This window comes from Leishmania panamensis, assembly GCF_000755165.1.
Source record: "Leishmania panamensis strain MHOM/PA/94/PSC-1 chromosome 28 sequence".
In the NCBI taxonomy this organism is placed as follows: domain Eukaryota; phylum Euglenozoa; class Kinetoplastea; order Trypanosomatida; family Trypanosomatidae; genus Leishmania; species Leishmania panamensis.
In genome coordinates, this window is record NC_025874.1 from 760,201 (window position 1) to 788,186 (window position 27,986).

Here is a 27,986-nt window from a genome sequence, read left to right on the forward strand (position 1 = left end):
CTGTGCCCCGTCAGCCCGCCCGACCAGATGTGGGAGGTGCCGCGCATTTCGCGCTCCTGCACCGTGGGGCTGGCCAGCATGGATTTCTCCACGCCCGTTTCATCGATCACTCGTGCCCTTCTGGCCTCCGCATGCCTCGTTGGGATGTCATACATCGTGCCAGCGGTGCTTGACGGCGCGTGCGTACAGTGCGCCCACCATTGGATCGCGGGACCAGTTTCAGGACAACGCTGCTGTCGGAGGGCTCGCTGTCCGCATCTGCCATTTACGCCCATGTCGTGGGGGGTGTGCGTGTCCGGGTGGGTTGCCCGCATGTGCCGCGACAGGGAGATCGTTGCCATGAGCCTGTAGCGGCAGGGACATTCCGCCCGCTCCTGAATCTGCACGCCTTTGACGGGTGTGGCTGTGTCAAGCGGAGGGGGCCCACGGACAAACATGTGCCCGCGCACAAAGAACCCACAGCCGGTCGCTCTGAAGGGAGGGGGGGGACAGTAGGTGGATACGCGTGTGTGCTGAATCGCCGGCACGACCTCTCGGGGACTGGCACAAATGTGATCATGACCACAGACCTCTCCGGCACAGCACCAGGGCAGACTTGCGCGCCGACATCCAGAGGGGTTACTACGCTCTTATACCACGGTGAGGCAGTCGACATCATCAGGGCCGGTGTTAGAGAAGAAAATAAAATTAAGATGCGTAAGGCGTCAGTCAGGTCTGTGGCGTGTGAGACAACGGAAGCAGGGGCGACAGCAGCTGCGGTGACGACGGGGGAAGGTATGGCGGCGCAAGCAAAGGAGAACTCCACGAAAAGAACGCAAGGACACTAAGAGAGGAAGGGGGTTGACAAACGACGAAGAGAGCGAAGACACACACACACACACACATGCGCAGCAGAGAACTTCCTCTGTGGTTCGTCGCCAGCAAAGTGTCAGTGAAAAGACCAATCACACCCACCCCTTCGTTTCCTTTTCATCTCTTCGCTACTCCATCGTGGCAAGCGCACCTGGCGTCTTATACATCAAGAACTTGTACAGGATCGGCGAAACACCAGCCAGCAAGAGCATCAGCGTAATGATCACGATGCAGAAGAAGGGTGTCGTCGTCTCTGCGTCAGTGAAGGGTACTCGTACGTTCATGGCGAACAAATTTGGTATGATGGTGACTGGCATCACTATGACAGTAATTTGGGTCTGCACGTGGTTCAGGTAGTCCATAAAGTGGCAGTGCGACAAGAGGCGTGCTGACACACCGCTGATGAGGGTCATGCTCGCCCTGTTGACGATGTCGCGACTCTTGCGGAGTTTGAGGATCGTGCTGCGAATGGATGAGAGCAAGCGTTGGTAGCGCTCCACTGCCGGCGTGGATCTCGAAAGCGGTGTCCGGCGCATTGCCGGCAACAGCAGCTCCTTCAACACCCGCTCCTTCTGCAAAGAGTCGATGTGAAAGAGAGCGATGAGGTGGCGCAGGCTCTTGATGCGCACCAGCATGTCATCCTGGTCAACACGCGAAGGCAGAATTTGAAGCACAAGCTCATCGAGTTGATCCGCTTCAATGAGTAGCACACGGACAGATTTCTGGAGGTAGGCGATAATGGCGGACACGAGCGAGCTGCATACGACGGAAATGGCTATGTTTACACGGTAGTTCGGCGATGTCGGGTCGCTAGGGGAGCCGAAGGGGGCCATGGCCTGCTGGGTCTCTCTCATCTGCCGCGCCGATAACGGCGGTGGCGCAGCACCTACAGCAGCAACGGCGGGGTATGTGAGCGGTGCTCGTTCTACCCCTCGACCAGCGGCTGAGCCACGAGGCACGTCAGGTGTGGCTCCGTTGACCTGATCCTTGAATAAGCTGCCCGCATCGTCGAGAGGAAGGCTTGTGTCGCACTGGCGCTCCCACTCGACGGAAGGGGTGTCGCCTGTTTCGGTTTTGCCTGACTCGGCCCCCTTGAGGCCACCGACAGTTGACAGATGCGACGCTGCCGAGTGAAGTCCCCACACGCCAGTTCCACCGGTGCCTCTTGTAGATTCGCTGACCCATGCGTGGTTGGCCACGATGAGCTCCACGTCTCCTTCTCCGCCAAAGTGGCCCGCACTGAAGGTGAAGAGCGCCGACTCAAAGGCCAATGCCACCACTGGTGTGCACGGCAGCTGCGCGCCACGTCGGTTCATCCCATCATGCTGGATGGCGCCGCATCTCGTACTCTCCATCCTCTGCAGCCCCACTGCCTGCAGACACAGCACGGCGTAGCCGTGTGCGGGGAAGTACTCGAAGAAGTTGTCACGCACCGTTGTGTAGCGTCTGGCACGGCCGTCCTTTTCACGCCCTCCGTCCGAAGAAGACTCTGTATCCTCCTCGTCGCTGCTGGACTCGCTGTTCCCAAGCTCCATGAGCCCCTCAGCATCCTCATCGGCGCAGAGCACTGAGATGATGCGGCGTCGTGTGAGCACATGCACGGGCAGGCTCTCCAGAACCTCCGCCAACTCTTCCTCTGTGGCAGCCTTAATGCTGACCCACGCCGGGCAAGCGTCGCTGTTGGGAGTAGAGGTAGGAGACAGCCGGATCGCTGGAAAGGCGAATGGCCCGTGTGTCTTGTCAGCGGTGGGCTCAGAGGGAACCGTGGGTGAAGCATTCGTAGTTGCTGGCGTGCGCGCAGGGAGCTGCAATGGGAGCTTTGCAAAATGATCGCCGTCACCCGTTGGCGAGGGTGGCAAGGCAAAGTACTGATCCTGTTCACACACCATCTGCTTCAGCGTCGCGACGTTCGGTACAAGGCGCCAGGCCGCGTCAGTCACGCCTTCAACGAGGTACCGCACGCGGATGCGGATGCCATCAGTATTCTTGCCAGCACTGCCGCCCCCCACAGCCGACATCGTGGTAGTGGCGGTCGAATCGCCACCGCGGAGTAGCGGAGAGGACTGGCTTTTCATCGTTGCGGAGTTCCTCTGCGTCATTTCAACCTCTGACACGGAGGTGCCGCCGCTGCGTTGGTGCGAAGCGGACATGACAGAGATGTGCGTGTGTGCTGGCGTGAGAGGTATCCGGTTTATCGTAGTGCTTATGCACTTTTCAAACACACAGCAAAGCTGCTTAAGAGGGTCTACTCAATCGATGTGTGGTGACAAGCAGAGCACTTGCACAGTGCGTGCGTCGCCTCTACGGCAGGAACACTGAACAAAAATAAAAAAAGAGGGAGTGGGGAAACGCACACTTTCACTCTCAGGAAAAGAGGAGAAAAACGGGTGAGGGGCCACTGTTGAAAAAACAAAGCGACTTGCAACGTGGTGAGGAGCGTGTGGGGGGGGGGGGGGCGCGCGCCTTACAAACTCGTTCCTTCTGTCTACCTCAGGTCCTTTAGAGCGGTGAAGATGCTACGTGTATACGCAGGTACACATGTGCGTCTCTGCCTCTACCCGGTGGCTGAGTACTATTCAACCGACGGAGAAAACTAGCCTCAGCAACTGAGCCAAGGTAGACCGCCTCTTGTGAAAAAGACAGATTGAAGAGAAGAGCGACTGGGGGGGGGGGGGCGCTTGACACGGCACCGCGCTCACGTGACCGCAGAGAAAAGGAAATTCAGACAGGCAGAAAACGATGAATAAAAGAGCCACCGACCTCGCCTCTCTCCTTTTTTTTTTTTACTCTGAGTGCAGCCGTGTTAGTGCAACTGAGAAAACGTAGCGGCGAAGTGGGGAAGAGGCGGCGGAAAGTGAGGGTGGGGGGTGAGCGACGAGTGAGCAACAAATCACTCGCGGGGCGGCGTGGAAGATGTATCGCTCGGTGTGAACTTACAGCGCAGCGCAGCGGTGTTAATGGCGAGGAGAGTGGCGCCGAGGTTAGTTTTCGTTATGTGTGTGTGGGTGTTTGGGGGGGGGGGGGTGTCTTTGCTGTACGTGATGGTCCCTAACGATCGCCGAACACTGTAAAGGTGGGTCGATGCTTTGCCATGTACACGTCCTCTGTGCGTCTCCTTTCGCTCCTTCTCGCACTGCCTTTACTTATCGCTTCTGTGCCACCAGGAGAGGGAGAGTGAACGGACAGGCACACACACAAGAAATGAGGAATGGAGGGAGGCAGGGTGGAAGAAAAAGAGGGTGGAAAGAATGCTACAGCATGGTAAGGGAATGCTAGACGGGATACGCCAGTGGAAAGAAGCGGTGGGGTAGGGAGGAGGGCGCTGTGCCAATGGTCGTGTTGGTGAAGAGGAATAAGTGAAAAGGCGTAAAGACAGAATTATTTAAGGCAGGAGAAGGAGGGGGCGGGAATCGTGAGACACAGATGCACAGATTGATGTTGAATGTGCCGCTTCCCTACAAACCTCGCTCCACCTTATGTACCTCTGCTCTGTTCCTCTCGCTTGTCTTACAGACGCCCTCGCACGTAGGGAGAAAGCAAAAGAAATGAGGGAAAACCAAACGAGAGCACCGTCAACGTTTCTACACGGAGTGCATGTGCGAGCTGCGAGTGGAAGGGGAGGGGGGGGAGGGGGTGAATGTAGAGAGCGAGGCAGAGACAGACGCACAGGGACTTGCGTTAACGGTTGATCCTTCACACTATAGAGAACGAGAAAAAAAGAGGGGAAAAATTCAGAGCGAGAGTAAAGGGCACGAAATGACTGCACGGATGGACCAAATCTGTCATCAGGGGTTTATTACATAAACCAGTGTGGGTGTATGTGTGGGTGTTGATTGTGTGTCGTCGTCGTTGTTTTCGAAGAGGTTTCTCGCATTGTCCAGTGCATCGTGAGGTGGCCGTGCGGCAAAAAGGCAACAGTAAAATAGGAAAGAGAGAGAGAGGCAACGAGAAAGGGGAACGATGTAGCCAACGGAAAAAGGAAATGGAAATGTGTGCAGTAGGGGAATGGGCTGAGGAAACGTACGGTGCGCTGACGAAGATTACAAAACATACACCGCGCGCTTCAACGAGTTGTCAAGCGCAATGACCATGAAGAATGCAGCTGAATCGCACCGCACCGCTCGAAGGTCAACACGAGTAAGCAGAAATACTTTTCTGAAAGATAAGCGGGGTAGAGAATGCGAGTCATCCGGGCGTGTGGATAGTCCATCGTCAGCGTGGCGCTTTCAACTCTTCGCGCTGCTCCCCACCACCACCACACCTTCACGTCAGACCTCCTCACAACCACGGCACACACTGAGAAAGAAAGGGAGAGCGACCACCAAATCAAAACTGTGTCGAGGAATGGGCATGCAGACCGACACAGCGAGGGGCAACGAAGTCAGATGTGACGATCATTCTCAGCCCTTTTTCGCTTCTTTTTCAAGGTTCGTGCCTCGTGGAGAGGAGGAGGTGGTGGTGGTGAAAGGGGTGGAGGGGGGGGCGTACTTTACTGGTGAAACAACTGCATTTTTGAGAGAAGTCGTATGGAAAAAAAACAAAAGGGGAGGGGGCTCAGGCATGCACGCCGCTCTCCACACCAAACGAGACATCTCGGCATATCAAGAGAGAGAGCGCCCTCCCTCCTTCCTCCTGCTCTGCCTCGCATACATCAGCGCAATGCTTCACGAAGTGTGCTGACAGACTCACAGCTAAGCTCACGCGCGCTGCTCCTTTCACCAGCTCAGCCACTGTCAAAGGGAAAGGCATACAGGATGACTGGCATCGATCAGTGTTGGCAAGTGACAGCGGAAGATGTAGCGGTAAAGGAAACGTTGGAGTAGCATGTACATACAGTCGAGAAGACGATGAGTCTTCCAGAGCACAGGATAGATCGTGGGCTACGTCTCCAAGTGATGCCTTTCCGCGCCACTGGCTAGTGCGCCGCGGCCGACTGCGGACACGCAACCGTCGTAGCTACGTGTGGTGCGAAGGAGTGGAACGACACACGCCCCGGCAAGGATACAAGGCCGTGCAAGTCACCCCAAGCTTCACAGAGATGCCGCAGACCTCCTCGACGTGCGCGAGGTGAGTGCAAAGAAAGATACCGTCCAGGGCTTCGCTTCTGCGCTTCGTCAGGGGGAGAGGGGCTTCGGCTCCACACGATCGCCGTGGCGCCACTGTCGCCCGCGTGGAGAGTGACGTCCCTTCTCGAGGTACAGCCGTGCATAATCAATGTCAGAGATCCAACCCCCTCCATCTGCCTCCTCCCTTCCCTCCCTCTCAGTCACACGGGCAGCGTGCAAAGGACGCGCGCGCCAGTATGTTCGGTCTCCAGTAGCCCACATCCATATTTTTCCTGTACTGGATCGTGAGCCCCCAGCCCACTGCAAGGAGGAGAGGGGGGCAGCGACCTATGATTTGCGATGCCACGAGAGCGACGCCTGTAGCTTGAGAAAGAGGCGGCACCCCTCACGGAGCTCCGCATGGCCCACTGCTTTGACTTCCGAGAGTGTACGGAGCGCCTGGTCAGATGTAACCGCGATGGCTACTGCCTGTGTGTAGCGACATCACCGCCAGCACTCCTGCGCCTCCCTTTTGATCGGTTGCGTCGACCCCCACCACCGCACAGAAGTGAGGTGCGCAAATCAGGACATGCATGAGTTGCAGCGGTAAGGCGTGCCTGCCCTCCTCCACCGCCTCCGGCGTTTTCAAGTCCGCCACACTGTTCGTGTTACCGCTGTTGCCAAGGTAAACAGCACCAATCACCACGCCATCCTGCTGCACCTAGTGCTGATGATCAGGGCTCTCCATGTACGATGGCGCTTCGGCACTGCCGCGCCGTCGACGCCTCCACGTGCGGGTGAGTCACATGATATGTCAAGAAGTGTCGGCGACCACAAATGTCCAGATCTCAACGCTTCCACCAAAACGCGAGAAGGTGGCTACTGTACGGGGTGGGCATATTCTTGAGCATGTCAAGGGCTTCGCGATAGCCGTGACCGTCATACAGACACACCGAGAGGTCCGCTGTTGCCATCATGCTAGTGTGCGGCGCGTCCATCACTCAGCTACGGACGCACTGCGTAAAGTGTATATGCCATAGTATTTGCAACATGAGGACACAACTAAGCACTGATGGTGGCGGAAGAGAAGACAAAAGACAGCGCTAGAGATCGTGAGAGCAGGTAGAGCAGGCGGAGGTGGAGAGAGGCCTGGCAAAGGCTGCTCGCAACAGCACAAGAAACTGAGAGAAAAAAAAACGAAAGAAAGAGAGCAAGAAGGAGAAATCCTACCACACGTAACAATCCTTCGAAGAGCACCCGCCTTCTTCCCACCCCCACCCACCCCGCGTGTCGATGAGCTTCGAGTGGGAATGGGCGCTTGTGGTATGACGTCCCTGTCAGTCTGTGTGTTTACGTGAATAAGAGCCTCGTCGCACGCACGAGCGTCGTCAAAGACGAACTGGGGGAAAGGAAAAAGGAGAACGGCAAGGATCGGCAGAGACAGCCCAGAGCACAAGTATGCGCCTACATGCGCAGGGGCAGAGTCGCGGTAAACACGCATGCATGAACATCCATGAAGCAAGCAAGAGGAGGAGGAGGAAGAAAATGGTGTACTGTGCCCTGCCTAAGCAACTTCTCAAACGAGTACTACTCCCGCATACGAAGATAGCTGTGACTGCGCCTCTGTGTGTGTTCACATCAGGTGCTGTGGACTCGCAGTTAAGCTAGACGGTCGCGCTGACAACAGCAACAGTCGCTCCTATTTCGTTGGCTTTTTCCTGTTTGATGTTTCGGTGAAGGCTATACGAAGGTGAGCGCGGTGCAGCCCTACGCGCGTCTCTCTGCGTGTGTTCACCTCTACGCATCTGTAGACGTAGGTGTTGGTTTGCTTGACTGCCAACACAGACACGCACGCCATTCCCTCAACTTCACGACGCTACTCACACAGGAGGAGGGAGTACGAGGAAGAAGGTAAAGACAAAACAACAGAAGAGGGGAGAGAGAGCGTGTGTGCAAGAGGTCCCGTGGCCTCCCGCTCCCTGCCCTCCTCAGGTCCTCTTCGCTTCGCTTTATTGCAAGTGCGGCGCATGTGAGGGCCAGGAGACTCCAAAAGGAGTGCCAAAGAGGGAAGGCGATGAGGGGGAAGCGTCTGCGAGCACGTGATCGGCGAATCAGGCATTGCGCCGCTACACACACGCAGACGACGCACAGAGGGGGAGAGGGCGCCCAGGGACAAGGTCGTTAGCGAAAAGAGACTTGAATCAAAAGAGCGGCCCAAAAACAAAATGATGAAGTCATATGGGAGGGGGGAGGGGGGCAATGGGTGAAGCACATGGAGAGACAACGAACACGAAATAAATAAACAAACGCTCGTACAGTAGGGAGGGAAAGAAAAGAAAGGCGCGCTGAACGTGTGAAGTGTACCACCTCGGCGCATGTACATCGGCATACACAGACATGTACACACACACACACACGCTGGATACATATGCGGACCCTCTCCCAACACATGAGCGCGTTGAGAGTAACGATGCGCGCATGCTATGGTAAGGAAGGAATGCGAAAGGAGGAGATAGAGGAACTCCCCCTGTCTGTGCGTGTGTGTGTGTATGCTTGGCGCTCGGCTAGGGGGTGGGCACAGTTCAGATGGCTTCCCGACGCACACGGCGGAAGAGGTTCTTTTCAAAGACTTCCTCATCGTTGTACGTAGCCTTGATAGTGGACCGAATGTAGAGGTATTCAGCATCGCAGTGCTGCGTGCTCGTAATATTCACATCCGTGACACAACGCGGCCGGTTGACCTTGACCTTCTGAGTAACAGTGTAGTGCGCCGAGAGCGGGTCGCGGTTGCTGAGTGTCAGCTCGCGGCGCAGGTTGTGCTCCAGGGTTGTGTCGATGTCATCGAAACGGAAGATGCCCTCGCCGAACACGCCGCCGACGCCGCTCGTCACGCATGTCCAGGTGTCTCGCACGATGTCATATGAGACGAAGCGGTCCACGTAGCCGGGCGATATCACCGTCATGGGTGTCGAGGCCGCCACCTCTGGAATCGGATCAGGACCAGGGACAATGGCGGCGCTTGGGTGGAGCACCGGCACAAGGAAGACGGCCGTCGCGGCGTCCAGCAGCAGCGTCGTGTTCGCCGGAGAGCACCAAACCATGGGCCAGTAGTTGTTCGCGAGCGAGAGCGAGACACTGTGACCGGCCGGGACGCAGTAGCCGCAGAAGTCCATTTTCACTGTCACCTGCACCGCCTGCCCGGGCTGCACCAAGGCAATGGCTCTGTCACCCTCGGGGCCGCAGTGCACCAGGTTCTTCATGCCATACGTGATGTGGGTGGCCGCCCCGTCTGGCGCAATATCACACAGCTGGGCGAACAGCAAGCCCTTCGGCTGATCGCAGGTCAGTCTCACAGAGAAAGTTGGTTGGCCGAGGATGTCCATCGAAGCCGTGAGCGGGGCTGAGGTGTAGGTGACGGTCAAGCCGTTGTCGATGCGCTGGTCACCGGCCGTCTCACCCAACACACCCGCGCCCATCCACTCACCCGACATGAGCCCATGATTCAGTGGGGTGCGCACCATTACCGTGCCGGTGGCCATGTTGGCGCTGTCCTTGCTTATCTCTGTCAAGAACCGTTGGGCTCCGAGGCCGTATGCAACCGTTGGCGCCTCAGCATTCACCCACTTGTCCATCGCCACCCACTTGCCAGGCGCCACCGGCTTGCTCGTGCACGGCGGCAGCGAATCTTCGATGTAGGCCTGGAGCGCCGGCCAGCTCGGCACGTTGTTGTCCGTTATGCCCTTCATCCAGTAATCCCACCAGTCCGTAGCTGCGCGCAGGAAGTTCATCTGAGGTAGCGGCGTGCCGTCCTGCGGGTACACGTGCGCCCACGGACCACAAATAGCCTTGCAGGGCACCTTCAGCTCCTCCAAAAAGTGGAAGAGGGCGTTCGTGTACGAGTCTGCCCAGCCATCGACGAGCAGCACCGGTACCTGGATAGAGCTGTAGTCCTCCTGAATCGACCCCTGCTGCCAGTAAGCGTCGTATCGGTGGTGCTCAGCCCAGTCGGCGGCGTTCAGCGGCATCTTGTCCAGCCGCTCCAGCCACATCTCCTTCCAGCGGTCGCCGACAATATCGCTGTCGGGAGGACAGGACAGGAAACCCTGCATGAGGCAGCCCCACCAAAAGTTGTCGTTCAGCAGACACCCGCCCTTCCAGTGGATATCGTCGGTAAAGCGATTGTGTGTGAAGCCGAGCACGACGATGGCACGCAGCGCGGGAGGACGGCGAGCGGCCACCTGCAGTGAGTTGAAGCCACCCCAGGACTTACCCATCATCCCAACGTCACCGGTGCTCCATGGTTGCTTGCTGATCCAGTCAATCACTTCGAGAGCGTCGTCCTGTTCCTGCTTGAGGTATTCGTCAAGTAGTAGGCCATCGGACTCGCCAGCGCCGCGCATGTCAACACGCACTGAGACGTACCCTTGGCCGGCGAAGAAGCCGTGCATCGGCTCATCACGGGTGCGGGTGCCATTGCGTTTCCTGTACGGGATGTACTCCAGAATGGCCGGATAGCGCTTCTCCGAGGACGCGTCCTTCGGCATGAACAGCCGGGCTGCAAGACAGATTTTATCCTTGAGTTCAATGTAGATGTGCTCCACGAACCGCGTCGGGTGTGGAGGATCCAGGCAGACGCGGCGCATGATAACGTCAAGCAGCCGATCATGAGAGTGTGTGTGGGGAAGAACGTACCACGAAAGAAAGAGCAGCGCAACAAGTGAATATGAAAAACTGAAGAGCCACTCGAACCATGACCGACTTGCTCGTACCTCGTGTCACAACACGCGCAAAAAAGCAAGACCGGGCAGCGACAAGAAGTACGCGCAACAGATTGAATAAATGTGAGCAAACGAAGGCACCAGAGCCGTACGCCTCCGTGCCCACACTCACGCAGGAAAACCAAAGAAAAAGAAGGGAGAAGAACGAAAGGGAACACAACACGAGTGGATGAACTGCGGAAAATGAAAGGAGGGGCTTAAGAGCGCCGTTGAGGCATGGGAAAAAAATGCGCGCAACAAGCACAGGGCGTAGGTCTCGCGCCAGACCTGATGCGTGCGCTAATGGCCTCTACTCTCACACTTTCACGTTTCATATTGGATCCTTTTCTTTGCAAAACAGCGGACTCGATTCCCCTCGCCATCGCGCTCTTACCCCCCCCCCCCACATCCCCTTCTACACATACGTGTATGGGTGTGGGTGTGGGTGTGTACGCCCGCCTGTCACCAAGTGCAGGCCAGCTGGTGAAAACGTTTCCTGTCCTCTCTAGCGTGAGATCAAAGAGAAGACGAGGGGGTAAGAAGAAGAAGGCAACTGGCTGGGTTGCGGGGTTCCATCCCGCTCTTCGAGCCTGGCATATGGCCCATGTCACCAATCGTGTGGGTCGTGGCCGGGTGGGGGAAACTGATCTCCGCGCTCCGCTCTCACAGAATTGCGGTGTATCTTTTCGAGGACCTCTACAACAGCGCAGCGTCCACCCCTCCTTACCCATCGCGTCCCACCTGCCCCCGGGTCGCTAGCCGGGACCCCGTTCGCTCTGGCATGCGCAGTCGCGCATAGAGGGTCGAGCATTGACGCATGAGCCTCAGCATCAATCCCATGACCGCGTGCCTAGCCTTTACGAAAGGCGGAGAGGCCTGCCGTGCTGTCGAGGTATGGGTGTACTGCTGCCCCCTCATCAGCGCCGTGAACGACGAAAGACCACAGTGAACCGCGCAGGGCTTGGCCGCGTTCATGCTACCCGCGTCTGACGCCCCCAGCCGCTACCGGCAACGACCGTCCGCCTCGTATGTCGAGGAACGCATACCGCTCCCCATCCTCGCGGCGTTGCCCATGCATGAAGGTCGCACTCAGCGGCAGGCGCCGGAAGATGCGCGCTCGGCGGCAAATCCGCCCACGACGCAGAGAGGAGGCCGCGTGGCCGCTTGAAAACCAGGCGGCGCGTCATCGTAAGAAACCCACAAAATGTGCAAGCAGGCACGTCCAGGACTCGGGCAGCAGGCCAAAGGCGTCACACGACCCGCCCGTCCTTCCCGTGGCAGTTGCTTGATCGCATCAGCTCTCTGTTGGGGGCACGTCAGTTCTCCGACACAGCCTGCTCCAAAGCTGCCGTCCAACACCACGCCAGCAAGCCCGTGCCTAGGGGAGACGCTGGTCCCGTTGCTGCTCAAGGTGCTGCCGGCCGTTCTCGCGGCGCGTCGAGTCGCCTGCAGGGCGGTCCCCACCGCCCGTGTCGACCACCCGTCAGTTGGGCGCCGTCGATCCACACGCTCACGTGATCGCTAGAGGTGAGTCGCCTCGCACACACAGAGGATGGCAGGCCAGTGCTGCTGCCACCATCTGCATCACCGCTGGTCTAGCGGTCAAGTCCGTTGGGTGCACGTTCGTCGCTGATGCACGGAGCCGCCTCTGGCTCGCAAGCTAAAGAGCGCCCGCAGGTGCAGGGGAAGAAGCACCTGCAACAAGGACGTTGTCAGCTCCGTCACCCCTCCACACTCGTCGAGCACGAGCTCCCGCGGCTGCGTAACAATGCTCTTTTCCAGCCAGCGGCTGGCTTGTCGCGGCCAGAGGGGGAGCCGCCGTCTGAGACGTCCCTTCTTCTCTTCCACTACGGTGAAAGCCGATCCGAGGAGAGGGCTCGGTGCCGCGCTCGCCTCCTGCGCACCTCGTGTCGTGTACACGACGAATGCGGGTGCGGCATCCCCCGTAGGGCGGCGGCCATTGCTGCGGCGAGTCGGCAGGCGGGCACTGCTGTGGGGCGTGCGCACGCAGTGCGGCAGTCTCAGCTCGCACCTCACACAAGGCGGTGCGGAATTCCGGAGCCGACACGACCTCGTCGCACAGTCGGTTGTTAGTCGCCGAGGAGACGCTGGCAGAGCCGCCACAGGTCGCCCTCGGTGTGCTCCAGCCCGCATCCGGGCTCGTGGAAGGCAACGTAGGACTGGAGCGTCCTAAGCCCCTACAACTCGTCCCAATGCAGTGGGCAGCTCTCTTCGCTCGCCCGTCCCTCCGCCAGGCAGAGAAGACTTTGAGGCGCCCCTCCCATGGGGCCCCCCACGAGCCTCCGGTGGTGCCGCACCGATCGAGGGGCGCGTAGTCCTCATCAAACTCGGCGAACGACAGAGCGGAAGTGACTCCACGTAGGATGGCCAGTCCATGCCCAGGTGGGATGCGGGGATCTTCGCACTAAAGCCCCACCGGGACAGCCCCGGCTTGTGGGGGGATCGCCAGCGTGGCGCACACAATGTGGTGTGCATTGGCCATTGCTGGAGATGCAGTCGTGCGGCCGCCTGTCCTCCTCTCCTCCAGCGGGGGCTCAGCTGAGCCCACTCACTCGCTGCGGGAAAGGGGGAGAGAAACGCGATGCGCCGCCACCGCCCCTACGCACAGCTCTACCGCACAGAAGACAAAGAGAGGGTAGCAGAGACGACGTGCGTGCGCTCGTCGCAAGAGCACGCGCGCTGCGTGCTAGCCCATGCACGATGAACAAGAAAGCGGAGGGGAGAAGACAAGGCGCTCTCAGAACGCCGAGAGACGAAGGGGGGCGGAGCCGGGGGACTCGAATTGAGAACCGACGACAGACAACGCGAGTGGAAGGCAGGGCAGGCGTAGTAGCGAGCAAGAGGACGCACGCGCGCGGGCCCCTTGCGCCGCCGCATCTCCACATGTCCTCCTCGCTGAGGCTGATGCTTCCCTCACGCCAGCCGCCTTTTTCGGTCCTTAGCCTCTGTGCGTGCGCCTCACGCCCTCCTCTCTCGCTCCCCCACGCCACCCCCCGCTCGCCAAACAGCCGCCAGCACCGCACCCCTCGGACGCTGCGGTATCGAATCGGGCAATGGCGGCGAGACAGTGGAGATGAAAAAGAGGCAGGGCCAAAGCGCAGACACAAGAAAGCCGCGACGCTCGTCAGTCAGCTAGCAAGACAATGGCGCCGCCCGGCACCGCTTCCCCCACAGGCCGAGGGTGAGAGAGAAAGAGAGAGAGCTAGCCCACGATGCCGAGGTTCTTCAAGATGCGCGCCAGCACAGCCTTCTCCTCCACAACTCGGTAGTCGTGCAGCTTCACAAACATGTTTGCGTGCCCCTTCACTGCCTTCCGCAGCTCCATTGCGAAGCGGAGGGTGTTGCGCAACGCCACGACAGCCGCCACGGACCGCCCGTCCTCCTGCATGTCAACGGTCAGCGCATGATGCTCGTTGAGGGAGCTGACAACGTTACCGATGTAGGCGATATCGGAAAGGTGCACCTCCACCCTCATCATGGGCTCCAGCAGCGCCAGGTCGCCCTTGCGGGTTGCCCTGAGCACACTCAGCAGCGCCGAGCGGGCGGCGTGGGTCAGCGGCTTCTCCTGCAGCTGTGAGCCGGCCGTCTTGCGGAAGTACCGCAGCACCACCTCCACGCCGTGCATCGGCAGCCCCGCCAGAGGGCCCAGCCGCAGGCACGCGTCAGCAGCGGACTGAAAGGACGCCGCAATGATGCGCAGCTCCTCTTTGGCGTTGCGCACGGCGTTCGTACGAGCCCCACCGGAGTGGCCGCCACCCCGCGACTGCACCCCCCCGCCGCTCAGAAACTCCTCTTCAAAGGCGCTGTCGATGCGGAAGCGGCACTTGTCCTTGGCGTCGCACCGCTCTCCGTTCGCCAGCAGCGGCCGCAGCTCGAGCGAGCACTCGGCGTAGGGTAGGTCGTTCAGTAAGCACGTGTACTTCTCCATCGACTGGGTCACTCGAATCGTCTCCCGATACTCGATGATGGCGCGCAGCAGCCGGCACCTCACCTGGTACTCGTTCGCGAGCCGCGACATGACAATTTCCAGGTGCAGCTCCCCCATCCCGCTCACCACCATCGTCCCCTGCTCGCTCTCAGCGACACGCAGGCTGGGGTCCTCCCTGGAGAGCTCGGACAGGGCGCTCTTCAGCACTTCGACCTGGCTGGGTGTGGCAGCCTCGATGGAGAAGGAGATGACGGCTGGCGGGGCGTTAATGCCCTCCAGCGTGTGCACCTCCTCCTTAACGTCGCCGCGCCGCACATGCTGCTTAGCCTGCAGAAGGTGCTGCGTCGGCTGGCTGAAGAGGGTGTCGCCGGTGCACGCGTGGGCCAGGAAGGCCGCGCCGATTTGGCCAGCCTCTAAGTGCGGCACCTCCACCGGCTGGTTGGCGTGCATCACATAGAGCCTCTCCACAACCTCAGACTTTTGCCGACTGTTGTTCTCCAGGCGCATGCGAGGGCTGATCTTGCCGCTGTACACGCGCAGGAACACGAGCGGGAGGCGCTGCCCCTTGCCTGGGTGCATCATGTGCATTACCTTGAAGGCGAGCGCCACCGTCGGCACCGTCGGCGAGCCCGAGGCAGGCGGAAGGGGCACCGGCACGCCATCTTTCGTGAACCCGGTCAGCTGCCGGTCGCACGGCGAGGGCAGGTAGTACGCCACAGCGTCGAGCAGCGGCTGCACGCCCTGGTCGCGACGAGAGGCGCCGCACAGAACCGGGATGAGCGGCGGTCTATCGCGTGGCGGGTGCACCACGGCCCGACGCACCGCGGCGCGCAGCGCCCCCGTGGAGAGACGCCGCTCCGCCTCAGCCTCATCGCCGTCCGTGGCGTCCAGCTCCGCTATGAACGCCTCCGAGAGCGCATCGTCGACAGCGGTGAGCTGGGTGACGAGGTCGTGGCGCGCCTTGCGCATGGCGCGAGTCACGTGCGCCAGCTCGTGATCCGTAGCGCTGCCGCCTGTCGAGCACGGCGAGGCACTGGCGGCGCTGAGGTCCGTTCGCCGCACCTCGAGGCCGTGATCACCGCCAAAGCAGCACGTCGCCTGCTCCACGATGTCGACCACGCCAGCAAAGCCGCCGTCCTCGGCATGGAGCGGCATCTGCAGCAGCAGCGGCTCTACCTGAAGCTTGGTGCGAATCGAGGCTACCGACATGGCAAAGTCGGCGTTGTACTTGTCCATCTTGTTCAGAAAGGCGAGCACCGGCGTGCGGAACCTGCGGCTCTGCTGCAGCACCGTGTAGCTCTGCGCCTGCACACCGGCAGACGCGTCGAAAAGCGCCACGACACCGTCCACAACACGCATCGCCCGCTCCACCTCAACGGCGAAGTCCACGTGGCCTGGGGTATCGATCAGGTTGATGCTGTGATCCCGCCACCGAAGGGAGACCGCCGCGGACTGAATCGTGATGCCGCGGTTCGCCTCCTCCTCCATGAAGTCCGTCGTCGTCGTGCCGCTGTCTACGTCGCCGACGCGCTTCGTGACGCCGGCGTAGAAGAGCATCCGCTCCGTCGTGGTCGTCTTGCCGGCGTCGATGTGCGCTACAATGCCGATGTTGCGCACCTGTCGCACAGCGGCATCTGTCTCCCGCTCTACTCCGCCGCTGGCGCTGGCGCTGCGACCTGAGCCACGAGAAATGGCGGAGCAGGCAAGAAGGGGAAGGCTTGTGCGGAACAGCCCACAGACGCGACGGCTCGCCAGCTGCCCGGTGCCACTGACCAGCCGGCGTCGCGCCCGCGGCGCGTGAGGCAGAGGCAGGCGCGGCAGCATACGCGGCGCGGTGGCCAAGACGTGCTGTGGGCCGCAGAGTCGGCCTGCTATCCGGTATCCTGCACCCCCGGAGGCGTCGCAGGGCGGAAGGAAAATCGCACAAGACGACGGCGCGAGGACAGCAAAGACAACTTCGCGTTCGCAGCGGTCTCGTCTTCGTCCCAGTACGTCGGCAGGGGTCGCAAGGCACCCTACCGAATGCGTCGGTGGTGAGGAAAGGTGTGAGGCAGCGGGAGAAGAGAGAGGAGCGGGGGGAGGAGAAGCATGAGCGCCTCGGACGAGACACACTCGCGCACATCGAAATAAAGATACAGAGAGACACTCTTCAAAGCCGAGCGGCCAGCGTGTCGACCTTTGCGTGCAGAGAGCGAGAACAACAGGGCCCGCCACGGCGCGGCTAGCACCACATGCAAGCACGCCCGATCGCGCAAACAGCCCCCGGGCCGACCGGGGCAACACTCGGCAGGAGTCGCAACGGCTCTCCATCATGCCGCCCTCCTCCGCCTCGTCACAGCGCACGCGCACGCGCAGTCCGCTGCGGCCGCACTTTCCGTCTGTCCCTCTTTCCACTTCCACTACCTCGTAGGCCGCAACAGCGCCAAAGGACAAACCACCGGCCATGAGCTAACCGCGAGCAGAAGCTCGCCTACTACGCGCGCACAATCGCACAGACGCAGTCGTTAACAACGCAACAGACGCCCAGGGCTACTGGGGAGGCGGCGAATCAAAGGTGCGCAGCAGCACGCACAGACACACCGTATCCACCACAAGTCGCCGCATTTCACCTTTCCTCGCAGGAAACAAGGGCCATCGCCCCTCTTTGCTGAGAGGGCAAGGGGGTCGCAGCGCGTACGGTCCACGCACAGAGAAAGGGAGAGAGAGCGGTGTGGCGCGATGATGAAACGAAGCGGAAGCAAGGGCCACAAAAGGGGACACCGGGAAGAGCAGGGGGGCTAGGAGGGTGTGCTAGGTAGTCGGTGCTGCAGTAGCCGTGATAGACAGAGGAAAGTGCGAAAGCAGAACAAGCTGCCATCGAATGAGGTGCCCTAGAGGCACACGCATGCGCCAGCACATACATGCACCCACCACGCACCTCGCATCGCAGAGGCATCTGCGCAGATGGCCCCAAAGAGCATCCGCATTTTTATTGTTTGTTGTCAGAGTATGACAAGAAGCACAAAGGACTGAAAGGCGGAGATGAAAAGCGCTAGTAAGAAGAGAGGAGGAAATGAAATTTTGTGTATGGAGTGGACGACAACGGAAATCACAACAATAAGGCACACAAAGGAAGGAAAAAAAAACGCCTGTTGCGGGTGGTGCGGGGGGAGGGAGAGAGGGGGGTAGGGAGTTGGCGTGCGTGGGTATGCGTCTCCCCATCTTTTGGACCCGCCCAGAGGCTCCCCTGTGCCCGTGGGTATGAAGGGTGCGCCGGAGGGGGAGGGGGCATACACCGGGGCGACCCCCCTCCAAGATCACAAGAGCCACAAGAACAGAAGTCCTCCTGCTCACACATTCAAGTCGCTCTTGTTGGCTTGCTGAATGATGGCGAGGTGGGTAGGTGGACTTGTGTGGGGGGCCGGGGGGGCTCTCTCTGCGCTTGGGTGCAGACGTCTCCACTTCGTCCTTAACTCTGTGGAGTGAGGGGAGGAGGAGGCGAGGAAAGCTGGCGCGAGTGGAAGCGGATGACACTTGCTACGCTGCTCGTCGCTTGTCGGTGTTCTGCTTATTTGCCTTCGGCCTTTTTTTTCTGGTGAGTCGTGCGCCTCACTCTGCATTTTTGCTTTCGGTATTCCCCCTCGCTCCCTTTTCGCCTGTGCAGGACTGCCGCATCCACCCGAGGTGTTCTCTCACCCACCAGCACCATCACCACCACCCCCACAGCGCGTCTCTCAACCAAACACACACGCTCGCCTCGTTCTTTCGGCTCGAGAAAGAGGGGGGGAGTGGCTGACAGCCCGGGATGATGGGGGATAGAAAGAGGTCTAGTGACGGGTCCGACCACCATGGACACGAGAAAAGCGTGGTGGAAACGAAAACAATACGCAGGCATGTGGTTGAGACACCTCCGCTACCCGTCACCTCGCCGGTGTGGGTGGATGCACACCTCAGCGTGAGTGAGACACGCCAGCACAGCGGCAGAGCGAAAACCCTATTGAGTCGCTGTTTTCCTGTCCGGTGAGAAAGAGGGGAAAAGTAGCGCGCCGCCACTATCACTTTGTTTGTTCCTTCAGCGTGTCCATTCTCTGCTGCACAGCATACATCAAACTCCACTCAACTCGGCCTTCCGCAAGCCCATCGCCTGGCGCGCAGCAGCGGGACACATGCTGGAGTCACGCAAACACTTTGCTCATCACATGGGTGGCACAAACGTGCTCGCTGTCGCAGGTCGCTCCGACGCAGCGCCATCCACGACATGACCGCCGACGTCCGTAGCGATACATCGCCCGGACCTCCACATGTTGCAGGCGCTGGACCCTGCCGCCACCAGAAGTGGCTCGGCATCGACAGGGATGGGAGGGGGGAGCTACCTGGCCTCCGCCCACACACACACCGAGTAGGAGGTACTGGGCCCCGGCGATGCCACGCGCTGAGGTGTCCCCCGCCCCGCCACCAGGGAGCACCACAACCAAACGGGAAAAAGACGCTGGAAGGCACACGCATAACTGTACAAGACACGAAGAGAGGAATGAGGTTCAACAAGCGAAAAGAAAGGTCAGTCAAGACGCACGAGAGAACTCGAGCACAATAAAGCGAACAATATGAACGACCACGACGACGAGGCACTCGATAAAGTGGGGAAATCAAAAGAAATGCCGAGATGAAGAGGAGAATATGTGAACGAGAGAGGATGGGACTGGTGAGGAAGCGGCAGCTCACCGTGTATCCCGCACAGGGGAACTCATCATCACATGTGTATGGAAGAAGAGAGCCTTGTCAAATCTCTTAAAATGGACAAGGAGAGAGAGAAAGAGGTGAAAGGAGGGGTGAAGAAATAATGATTGAACGGACCGCCTTTTACTCGTCGCCATGTTCGCGTCCGTGCGGGCGGGCGTGCCTTCCAACACTGCATACTTTCCTCTTTCACTCTCTGCCTCGCACACTCTCCCTTTCCTTCCTCCGGTCGGTTTCCACAATCGCTGGAACGCCATCACTATTCCTTCTTCATCTGCTCCCTCTCGATCTCTGTGATCTTGGCGATGCGGTCGCCGTGGCGCCCCTCCTTAGATGGCTCTGCTGTGAGGAAAGTGATAATAATGTCGCGAAGAATCTCCATGCCACAGGTGCGCGCCCCGAGGCACAAGACATTGGCGTTGTTGTGCTGGCGGCAGAGCTGCGCCGTCACATGGTCGTTGCAGAGCGCCGCGCGAATGCCACTGAACTTGTTGGCCGCAATTGACATGCCAATGCCGGTGCCGCAGACGAGAATGCCCGTATCCGCCTCACCTTTCAAGATGGCCTCACACACCTGAGCGGCGTAGTCGGGGTAGTCGACAGACGAGGCGGAGGAGGGGCCCATGTATATCACCTTTGACACGACACCGGTGGTGGTGATCATGTCCATGATCTCCTGATGAATGTCGTAGGCGGCATGGTCGCAGCCCAGAGCAACGCGCTTCGACATGATTCCGCGCGGGGAGAGAGGGATGAAGAGAGCGAACGAGTTTTGAAGGGGGTGTTTAAAAAGGAGAGGAAAGACAGCAGTAGAAATCCGCTTGTCCTGTGCAAATATATGCCAGCGTGGTCGTACCTGGGAGACAAGGAGAGAGGGGGGGAGACATGTAGCAGGGATAACGCGCACTGATGACCTGAGCCTGCCCTCGACTTAAAATGATGCCAGGGGAAAGGGAGGTGGGTAAAGAAAGAGAGAGGGAGGAAGCGATGGGAGCAGGGAAGTGGGCATGCGAGGGAATGGAGACGAAAAAGAGCATGAAAGAGCATGAGAGACAAATCACACAGACACATGGACGCATAATCGGTACATACATAGTCAGGCGGATAGGAAAAGCAAGAGATAGGGACTGACGAGCAGGAATGGCCGATGGGGGAGGAGAGGAGGGAGGCAAAAAGAGACGCCGTGAATGCGCAAGGTCGCCGTTATACTCAGACCGTCGGGAAACTGCACCTTCTCGTAAGAAGTGACTCGAGCGAGAGGTTTCAAAATGAGCCGCTCCTGTGAGGCCGTTGACAAGCCCATGCATGTTTGCGCAAGTGTATCAGTGCGCCAGTGTGCGCCGGCGGATACACTTTTGCAAGCGCGCGATAGGCCGAAAAGGCGCTATTACACGCGCACGTAGGCACACAGTCGCACAGAAATGGACATTCCTCCGTGCCGCCGGGGGCGCCGCGGAGAGTGCATGAGAAGCAAACAAGCGAAGGAAGGAGGAAGGCAAACACAGCAGCACATCACAGCCCTTCTCTCTTTCTCTCCTGTGTCGGTCTTTGTTGTTTTTTTTTTCTCTGCTGCTGTCGCTCTGAAGCTGCTTAGTGAAGATGAGATGAGGAGGAGGCTTCTGTCGGGCGTTGCCCACGCATTGAAACAAGGCGCATCCTCATCGGTCCAACCACTCCTCGAACACAACACCGCCCCGCCGCGGCAGTCTCTCTCTCTCTCTTGCTCTCTCCTCTCTCCTCGTTCGACTTTTTTGGTTTTGACATCTGTGAATCCAGAAAAAGACACGGGAGACGGGGCGGGGGGCAGGGAGGGGGCAGGGGACATGAAGAGGGGATGAGGAGGGCGGCACCGCGGAAGCTTCCTCCACCCAGCACATACAGACAGACATGCACCAGAACGCAAACACACGGACACGGAAAGGGGGGGAAGGGGAGGGAGGAAGGGGGCGCTGTGACCGCCCCGCTGTATCTGAGGTTCCATCGGTGCAATCAGACCTCAAGAAAAGGAAACAAATTAACTCTACGCACCGCAGCGCGTCATGTAACGTGTGTCCGTCTCCCACTCTGTCTGGGTGTGTAGCACATCACACCGTTTCTCTTGTTTGAGGAACAACTCCGATGACCCTACTGTGGGCAAAGACAATGAAAGAAGAGGTTGAATGGACGGAGGGCACCTTGAGAGACAAGTGGAGGCACTTCCTCCTGGTTGCGTGTGCCCGATGTTGCAAAATGGCGGCGACACGTAAGCGCCACATCAAGTCTTCAACTCTCGTGCCTCTTTTGCCACCCATCCCCCCAGCTCCTCTTCTGTCATACCTTTCAGTCATCATTCATCGCCACGTACTCCACCATCAGCACTGCGAGAAGTAGGGCATGAAGAAGTCCGGCAGGATGCGCATCAGGAACAGCGCCATCGTCTTGTACTCTCCGAACGCGACTTCAGTGCTGAAGTACACCGTCTCCACGTACCGCTGACATGACGCGTAGTAGCCCACCCACAGGCACAGCAGTCGGAAGAAGTTGCGGTAGAAGCAGCCGCCAAAATCGCGCTGGTACACGCTCCCCTCGTGTGGAGGATCACAGGAGCCGTAAGCCATGAAGGAGGGGCAGCGCCGTGGAAGCTCATCGGGCACAAGCCTGCCCTTCGCTGCAGCCCTATCATCCCTCCTAGGTCCTTCTAAGGAGTCCGTGATAGCACTCGCCGTCTCACTACGCTTCGAGTACCGACCTTCCACCTCTGCAGCCTCTGCGGCGTTACGCCAGTAGCACATGCAAACCCCCTGGTCCCCTGAAAAGGACATCGAGGCCTGACGACTCCTCGCCTCGCGCTCCTTCGCCCGGGTTGCGCGCTTCTCCCCTAACCACACGTCGTATCCATGCCGTGCAAACGACTGCATTTTCGCCAATACGTCGCGAATACTAGCCTCGGCCGCAGCAGCACTCTCCCTTGAGCTCCCGATGGACGCAACACGCAAAAACACGAGAAGCACCGTTGTCACAACGGAAAGGCGGCTGTTGTCCTCCATGGACTCAATGTTCAGTCCGCAGAGGGCGCTGAAGATAAGCTTGTGCGGCTCGCCGAGCAGAAGTCGAGCGAGCGGAGCCAGCTCCTCCAGTCGCACCGCGTCCTCTGTCGTCGCTGCGGAGTGATGTAGATGCGTTGCCGAAGCGTTCGGCGATCGCAGAGTGTTGAGAATTTCCTGAGTCGCTGAAAGGAGTGGTTCCGTGCTAGGGGTCGGCGGCGTCTTCGCGCTGTCCGACGGATGACAACCAAAGAGCGGCGCGCGGAGGTGAGGTGGTGGCCCCACCGTTGGCAGCGGCCATTGACTGCGCAGCAGTGCCAAATCATTTTCACCACACATCAGCCCTGGAAAGGGACGGTGCTCAGGGGCCTGCCGGTGCGGCGTGCGCGCGAGTACGCAAACCAGCTCCCTCAAGAGCTCCTCCCGTCGAAGCCCGTGGGGTGGCGCCAAGCTGATCTCACGCGCGTACTGCCGTGAAACACGAATCACATATGAGATACGGACGGCATCGCCGGAGATTATGTCGCTTGTGCGACCGACGCCGGGGAGTATAGGTGGCAGCCGCACATCGCCGGCCGAGTCCATCACCGGCTTCGAGAGGTAGTTGGCAGTGGAGCGTAGTCCCGGTGTGAGAGAAAGCAGCAGCGATCGAAGCAGGTGATGCGTGTCGGCGCCGAAGGTGAAGAGGCGGCGCAGCAGCACGCTGCCAAACGGCTCGTGCTCCTCTCGCTCCAGGGGTAGGCGCTTCAAGATCTCCTCATCCTCCGCATGCGCTGCCGAGAGAATGACGGAGTTCTGCCGGTTGGAGCTTCTCACCGCCTCGTTCAGGTGCGACATGTCCCGATCCCCGACCACATAAGCACACAAGGTGCGCAGGTTGCCGGCGTGATAGCGCAGCAGCTCGCCAAGGAACTGAAGCATATTCGACAACAGCCGCCCCGGCGTCATCGACCCACTCAGCCCGGGAATCTGCGTGCCGTTGTAGATGCGCTCCAAGATGCTAGTAAGGAGCGCCTGCCCGAGTCTTGTCTGCGGAGAGTCCGGGGCGTCGCGGTACGCCTCTCGAAACAGAAAGGTACGCAGGTACGAGTCGAGCGTCTGATACAAGCTTATGCGGACGCAGCTGTCTTCCTGATCGATGTGCACGACACGGGCGATGGCCGCCGCATTCCTCCACGCGCTGGCGACGACTTCAGCATCTTCGACCACCATCTCCTGCTCCCGACGGTCTTGCGCATTCCAGTACTCGTAAAGGACACGGAGCAGCTCCATCTTGCGCATTGTATCTGGTCCGTGCTGATGATTTTCTGGCTCCTCTTCACACATCTGATTGGGGTCACGCAGGTACACAACGGCGAGGTCTCCAAGAAGCTTGAGAAGCGGAACAAGACGCCACGTTGCCGGGTAGCGCGGCGAGCCATCGGCGAGCGTGGCGGGCTCCTCTTGGTCGATAGGGGCACACGGTGGCAAGTAGCGCGGCAAGGCCCGCAGCTTGTCGGGCAAGTGGACGTGCGGCGGCACGTCCACTAATGCCGGCAGCGACGGATCCAGCCCGAAGGCGGCCTCCAGTATCGGTACAGACCGCGGCACCCAACGGCAGTCCCTCAGCGCCCTCCACGAGTCGCTGAAGTAGAAGGTGGAGAGGAACATGTTCAGCAGGTACAGCACTTCGCTCTGTGACTCAAGGATGCGTTGCATGTCCATAGGACTCAGCAAGGCGAGGTCGTCCACGCGAGGCAACGGCTCAATCAGCATCGACAAGAGCCTCTCATTAGCCGCGTTGAACTCCTCCAGCGTTGGCGGCCGCGGCCCAGGAGCAACGGTGCGACGCACTGCCAAGCAGAGAAGCGCGTGGCGGTTATCATCCCTCTCTGGAATCAAAGACGGGTCTCGCAGACGCCAGCGCTGCCGTGTGTCGGCCGACCCCACCCACCAGTGGATGTCCATCGAAGTTTTGAAGCTCTGCGTCATGTCGTCCTCCTCGAGGATGTCGCCGTCCAGCAGCCACTGTACCAACCACGATGGGTCCTCAGCTTGGAACTGGTTAGATGTGACACGGTTCAGATAGGCTAGCTGCTCGGCACCATCGAGAGGCAACCCAGCGCGCTCCAGTTCGGCCACCACCTGCGCCGATACACCGCCTCCATCGCCGCCGACTTCCACTCGAATGCCGCCCCGCGGTGGAGAAGTAGACAGCGGCGGCGGCGGCAGCGCCACGCCGAGGGGGGAACGGTTCACACCGAACGCCGCGCTTGCCGTGTCACTGCGTGCGTTGGTGCGCATGCGCTCAAGGTATTCCGAGAGTGCCGCTGGCTCGTCAGCACGCGGTGGAAAGGTGCCGGAAAGGTTGGTCCACGCGGGTGACGCAGAGAGCTGCTGCAACTGCTGTGATGATGGCAATGTAGCGTCGATGAACGGCCCCGGTGCACGAGGCGCTTGGCTCTGGGACCACCTAATTCCGAGCAAATGCTCAATCCCGGCGAAGAGCGTGGGGAGAGAGGAACCATTGACGAGGAAATCCGCTGCGCCGCCGCTTCCGCCAGACGCGCCACTCCCTTCATGGACTTCGTTGTCCGCCAACCGGCCAGCCTCCTCTTCGTCCTCCCACTCGATGTCTTCGCTGCCGAGGGGCATCATACTGGTGCGGCCGCCAGCGCGCGTCGCGTTGACAGCTCTCTGACCGTCTCCACGAAGCAAGGCGGTCTCCGGGGGGAGCACCATCATGGATCGACCACCCTGCTGCACCCGCAGCCCGTTAGGTCGAAGCTCGCACAGACTAATGAGCGTCGACACGAGCCCCTCCTCACCGATCAGCCACAGCACGTTGCTGTCCACCACACGCTGCACCTGCCGCAGCACCGCCACTGTTTCTGGGTAGTGCAACCGACGCGCCACAATCGGATTCTGGCCTTGCGCAAGGCCGGGCAATATGAGCAGCGCGAGAAAACGACAGAAGGCCGCCAACGCCGTCGGCGAGGCGTGTCGCAAAACCCGAATGAGAGATGAATTTTTGCTGATCTCGAGCACTGGGCCAACGCACGCTAGAATGTGCTCTAGCAAGCCCGTGGCGGTAGTCCACAGGGAGTTGTCCTCGAGAAGCTCGATGAGTCGGTAGAAGACACCTGGGTAGCGGTCGTAGATCACCCACCCGAGGTCATTCTGATTCGCCACTAGGTCGGTCAGCTGAAGCATAACCTCAGCGTAAATACCAATTACGTGCCCAAGGGTGCGCTTCCATCGACCCCGCTCGAGGGAGGTCATGTTGCGCGTCGTGCGCTCCGGCAAGAAGCGCAAGGGGTTAAATGGATCACACAGAATGAGGCAGTAGATGTCCAGCCCGCCACTCGCCAGAAACTCGCAAGCGAAGCGCACATTATCCTTTCTCTCTAGAATATCACCCGCGTTGCCGAGTCTCTTCCCCAGCTCGCTGTACTGACCATCTAGCCACAGCTTCCATATTAACGAGACGAGTTCCTGCGCGGACGTGTCCGGGGCAAGCGTGCGCGTGTGTGGCGCCGTATAGTATGCATACGCAGGCAGGCGGCGCGGCGGCAGCGGCTCTTGCCCACTGGTCACAAGACTCCGCAAAGACATGGCCTTCTCACTTTCCGCTGCTGTTACTCTCTCTCTCTTTCAGGGCTGCACCGATGCCGCGATAGGATTGCAGGTCTATGCGTTGAATCTGTATACATCTGTGTGAGCTAGAGAGAAGGAAAGGATGGAAATTTCCTGACCAATAGCAATGTATATAATATAAACGATGGCTAGAGGGGGAAGCAACAGAAAATCCAGCAGCAGTCAGCAAAGCGACACACACACACACACACAGGCAGCGAGAGAAGAGGTTTAGGGGACGGAACTATTGAGGAAAGCTCCCCGCTTTGTGGTCGCTGAAAAATGAGCGTCACGGTGTAGAAGAAGAAAGCTGTGACTCGAAAGTGTGGAGGAGAAGGAGTGACCGAGTGGCGAGCAATGAGTTTGTGCCTCTACGTAGGGCCCTGCCTCACACAAGGTGTGGTCTGGCCAGAAAGGAAGGCGAGCCTGGCGGAATGCGGATCAACTCACCACCTTCGTGCACGCGCAGCATCCACACCAAGAGAAAGCTGAACAGAGTTAAAGAGGGGAGAATGCGAAGCAGCAGAGCGACTTTAGCAAAGGGGGCGCGGTGCGAAGGTGAAAGCGAGCGCACAGGTGGAGCCGGCGCAACGAAGAAAAGATAGTCGTATCGCTTGCGCCGACGGGCACCGTGGATGCACCTCGTCAATGCGCGCCTCCACACTATCGCTCTCGACCACCACTCTCTAATTCGTTCTCTGTCTCTCTCTGTCTGTCTCTCTCTCTTGCTTCGAGGTTCTTTCTGCTTCTTCGTTCGCCCACTCTCTCCAAACTCCTCTCAAAATCAACCACGCGCTGACTCGTGTGGGTCGAGTGGGAGCAGAGAAAGGAGACAGACAGAAGTGTACACAGGCAAGCCGTGTACTAAGGGTACTGTGCGAGTTTGAGTGAATCGGCACCTGGGTGTGAGAATAGCGGGGCCGCAAGCCATTCACCGCGATCATCGCGTGCGTTGAGATTGCCGGGTAAAACAAGAGAAACAGAAAAGGAGGGGGAAAAGGCTAAAGAATGGCGTTCACGATGAAAAAACAAAAAATGCAGCGAGCCACAGGCGTAGCGGGAGGGGTGTGATGCCTGCATTGGGAGTCTCATCGTCTGGAGATGATGGAACATGGAAGTAATCGCGCAGCTGCAGCAACCTCCTACTCCAAAGGGACGCCCTAGGTGAATGGTGTGGCATCAAAAGATAGGACGATGCATGAAAATCGGGGAAGCGTGTCGACTCCGACTGTGGGCGATCAGAACCCTCTAAAGTCGTGTACCCAGTCGCACCTTTCGTCGCGACGCTTTCATAGGCACGACGACACGAGGGGATGCGAGTATGTGTTGCCGAGATCAATCTTGCAGCACACCATGGCTGCGCTGCGGAGGCGCAGCGCGAGTACATCCAAGCATCCCCGACACGAAAATTGGGCGCGTCGGTGTCACGATAATCACTAGCACCACATCGATCGAAGACCAGCAGAGCTCATGCGTGGTTCTCACTTTGCTGCTTCGTTAGTCTCGTTTTCCCTTGCCTATATTGCGTGTATTCCTGTTTGCACTTTTCACACCGGGTTGAGCGCGCACCGCGCAAGTATGTTAAGAGAGAGGGAAACGGTGCGGCGACAAGAAAAACACAAAACAAAAACAAAAACACAAAATAAATATATAGAAAAAAAAGGGGGAGCACAATGAAATAACACGGAGACATACACGCAGGCAAAGGGACACCAGTTCCACAAAAGGTGTGTGCGTGCGTGTGTGCGTGTGATGAGTGTGTGTGTGTGTGTGTCTGTACGTCCAAAGGAGTCTATAACGTATACCACGAACCCAAGAAGAGTGAGAGGAGGAAATGACCTCATGTCGCGTTCCTTTGCCTACTCCCCCACCTCTGCCTCTAACTTCTCGCCTCAAACTGGCGTGATACACAACAGCGCCCGGCACCTCTCCTTGTCGTCGCCTTCCCCCCCCCCCCCCCCCAAATCTCTCTTTCCTTTCTGCTTCGACACACACACACACACACACACACACACACACACACACACTC

The 27,986-nt window shown here is 59.1% G+C and overlaps 5 protein-coding genes across 5 annotated transcripts, besides 2 other annotated features; all 5 read right to left on the reverse strand.

The window, feature by feature from the left end:
* Window positions 1–615: part of a repeat region that runs on past the window's edge.
* Window positions 616–980: 365 nt separating this feature from the next.
* Window positions 981–3,002, reverse strand: LPMP_282050 (cation transporter, putative; the record flags this gene model as incomplete). Its single annotated transcript, XM_010702243.1, has 1 exon — window positions 981–3,002. One exon carries the CDS (start codon window positions 3,000–3,002, stop codon window positions 981–983), a length of 2,022 nt encoding a protein of 673 aa, XP_010700545.1.
* A 5,477-nt stretch (window positions 3,003–8,479) lies between these two features.
* Window positions 8,480–10,540, reverse strand: LPMP_282060 (X-pro, dipeptidyl-peptidase,serine peptidase, Clan SC, family S15, putative; the record flags this gene model as incomplete). Its single annotated transcript, XM_010702244.1, has 1 exon — window positions 8,480–10,540. One exon carries the CDS (start codon window positions 10,538–10,540, stop codon window positions 8,480–8,482), a length of 2,061 nt encoding a protein of 686 aa, XP_010700546.1.
* Window positions 10,541–13,877: 3,337 nt separating this feature from the next.
* Window positions 13,878–16,160, reverse strand: LPMP_282070 (elongation factor G2-like protein; the record flags this gene model as incomplete). The annotated part of the gene is made up of 1 exon (XM_010702245.1): window positions 13,878–16,160. The coding sequence occupies one exon, from the start codon at window positions 16,158–16,160 to the stop codon at window positions 13,878–13,880; it is 2,283 nt and encodes a 760-aa protein (XP_010700547.1).
* A 2,485-nt stretch (window positions 16,161–18,645) lies between these two features.
* Window positions 18,646–19,031: a repeat region.
* A 547-nt stretch (window positions 19,032–19,578) lies between these two features.
* LPMP_282080 (ribose 5-phosphate isomerase, putative) lies at window positions 19,579–20,049 on the reverse strand (the record flags this gene model as incomplete). The annotated part of the gene is made up of 1 exon (XM_010702246.1): window positions 19,579–20,049. The coding sequence occupies one exon, from the start codon at window positions 20,047–20,049 to the stop codon at window positions 19,579–19,581; it is 471 nt and encodes a 156-aa protein (XP_010700548.1).
* Window positions 20,050–21,670: 1,621 nt separating this feature from the next.
* LPMP_282090 (hypothetical protein) lies at window positions 21,671–25,936 on the reverse strand (the record flags this gene model as incomplete). The annotated part of the gene is made up of 1 exon (XM_010702247.1): window positions 21,671–25,936. One exon carries the CDS (start codon window positions 25,934–25,936, stop codon window positions 21,671–21,673), a length of 4,266 nt encoding a protein of 1,421 aa, XP_010700549.1.
* Window positions 25,937–27,986: the final 2,050 nt, after the last annotated feature.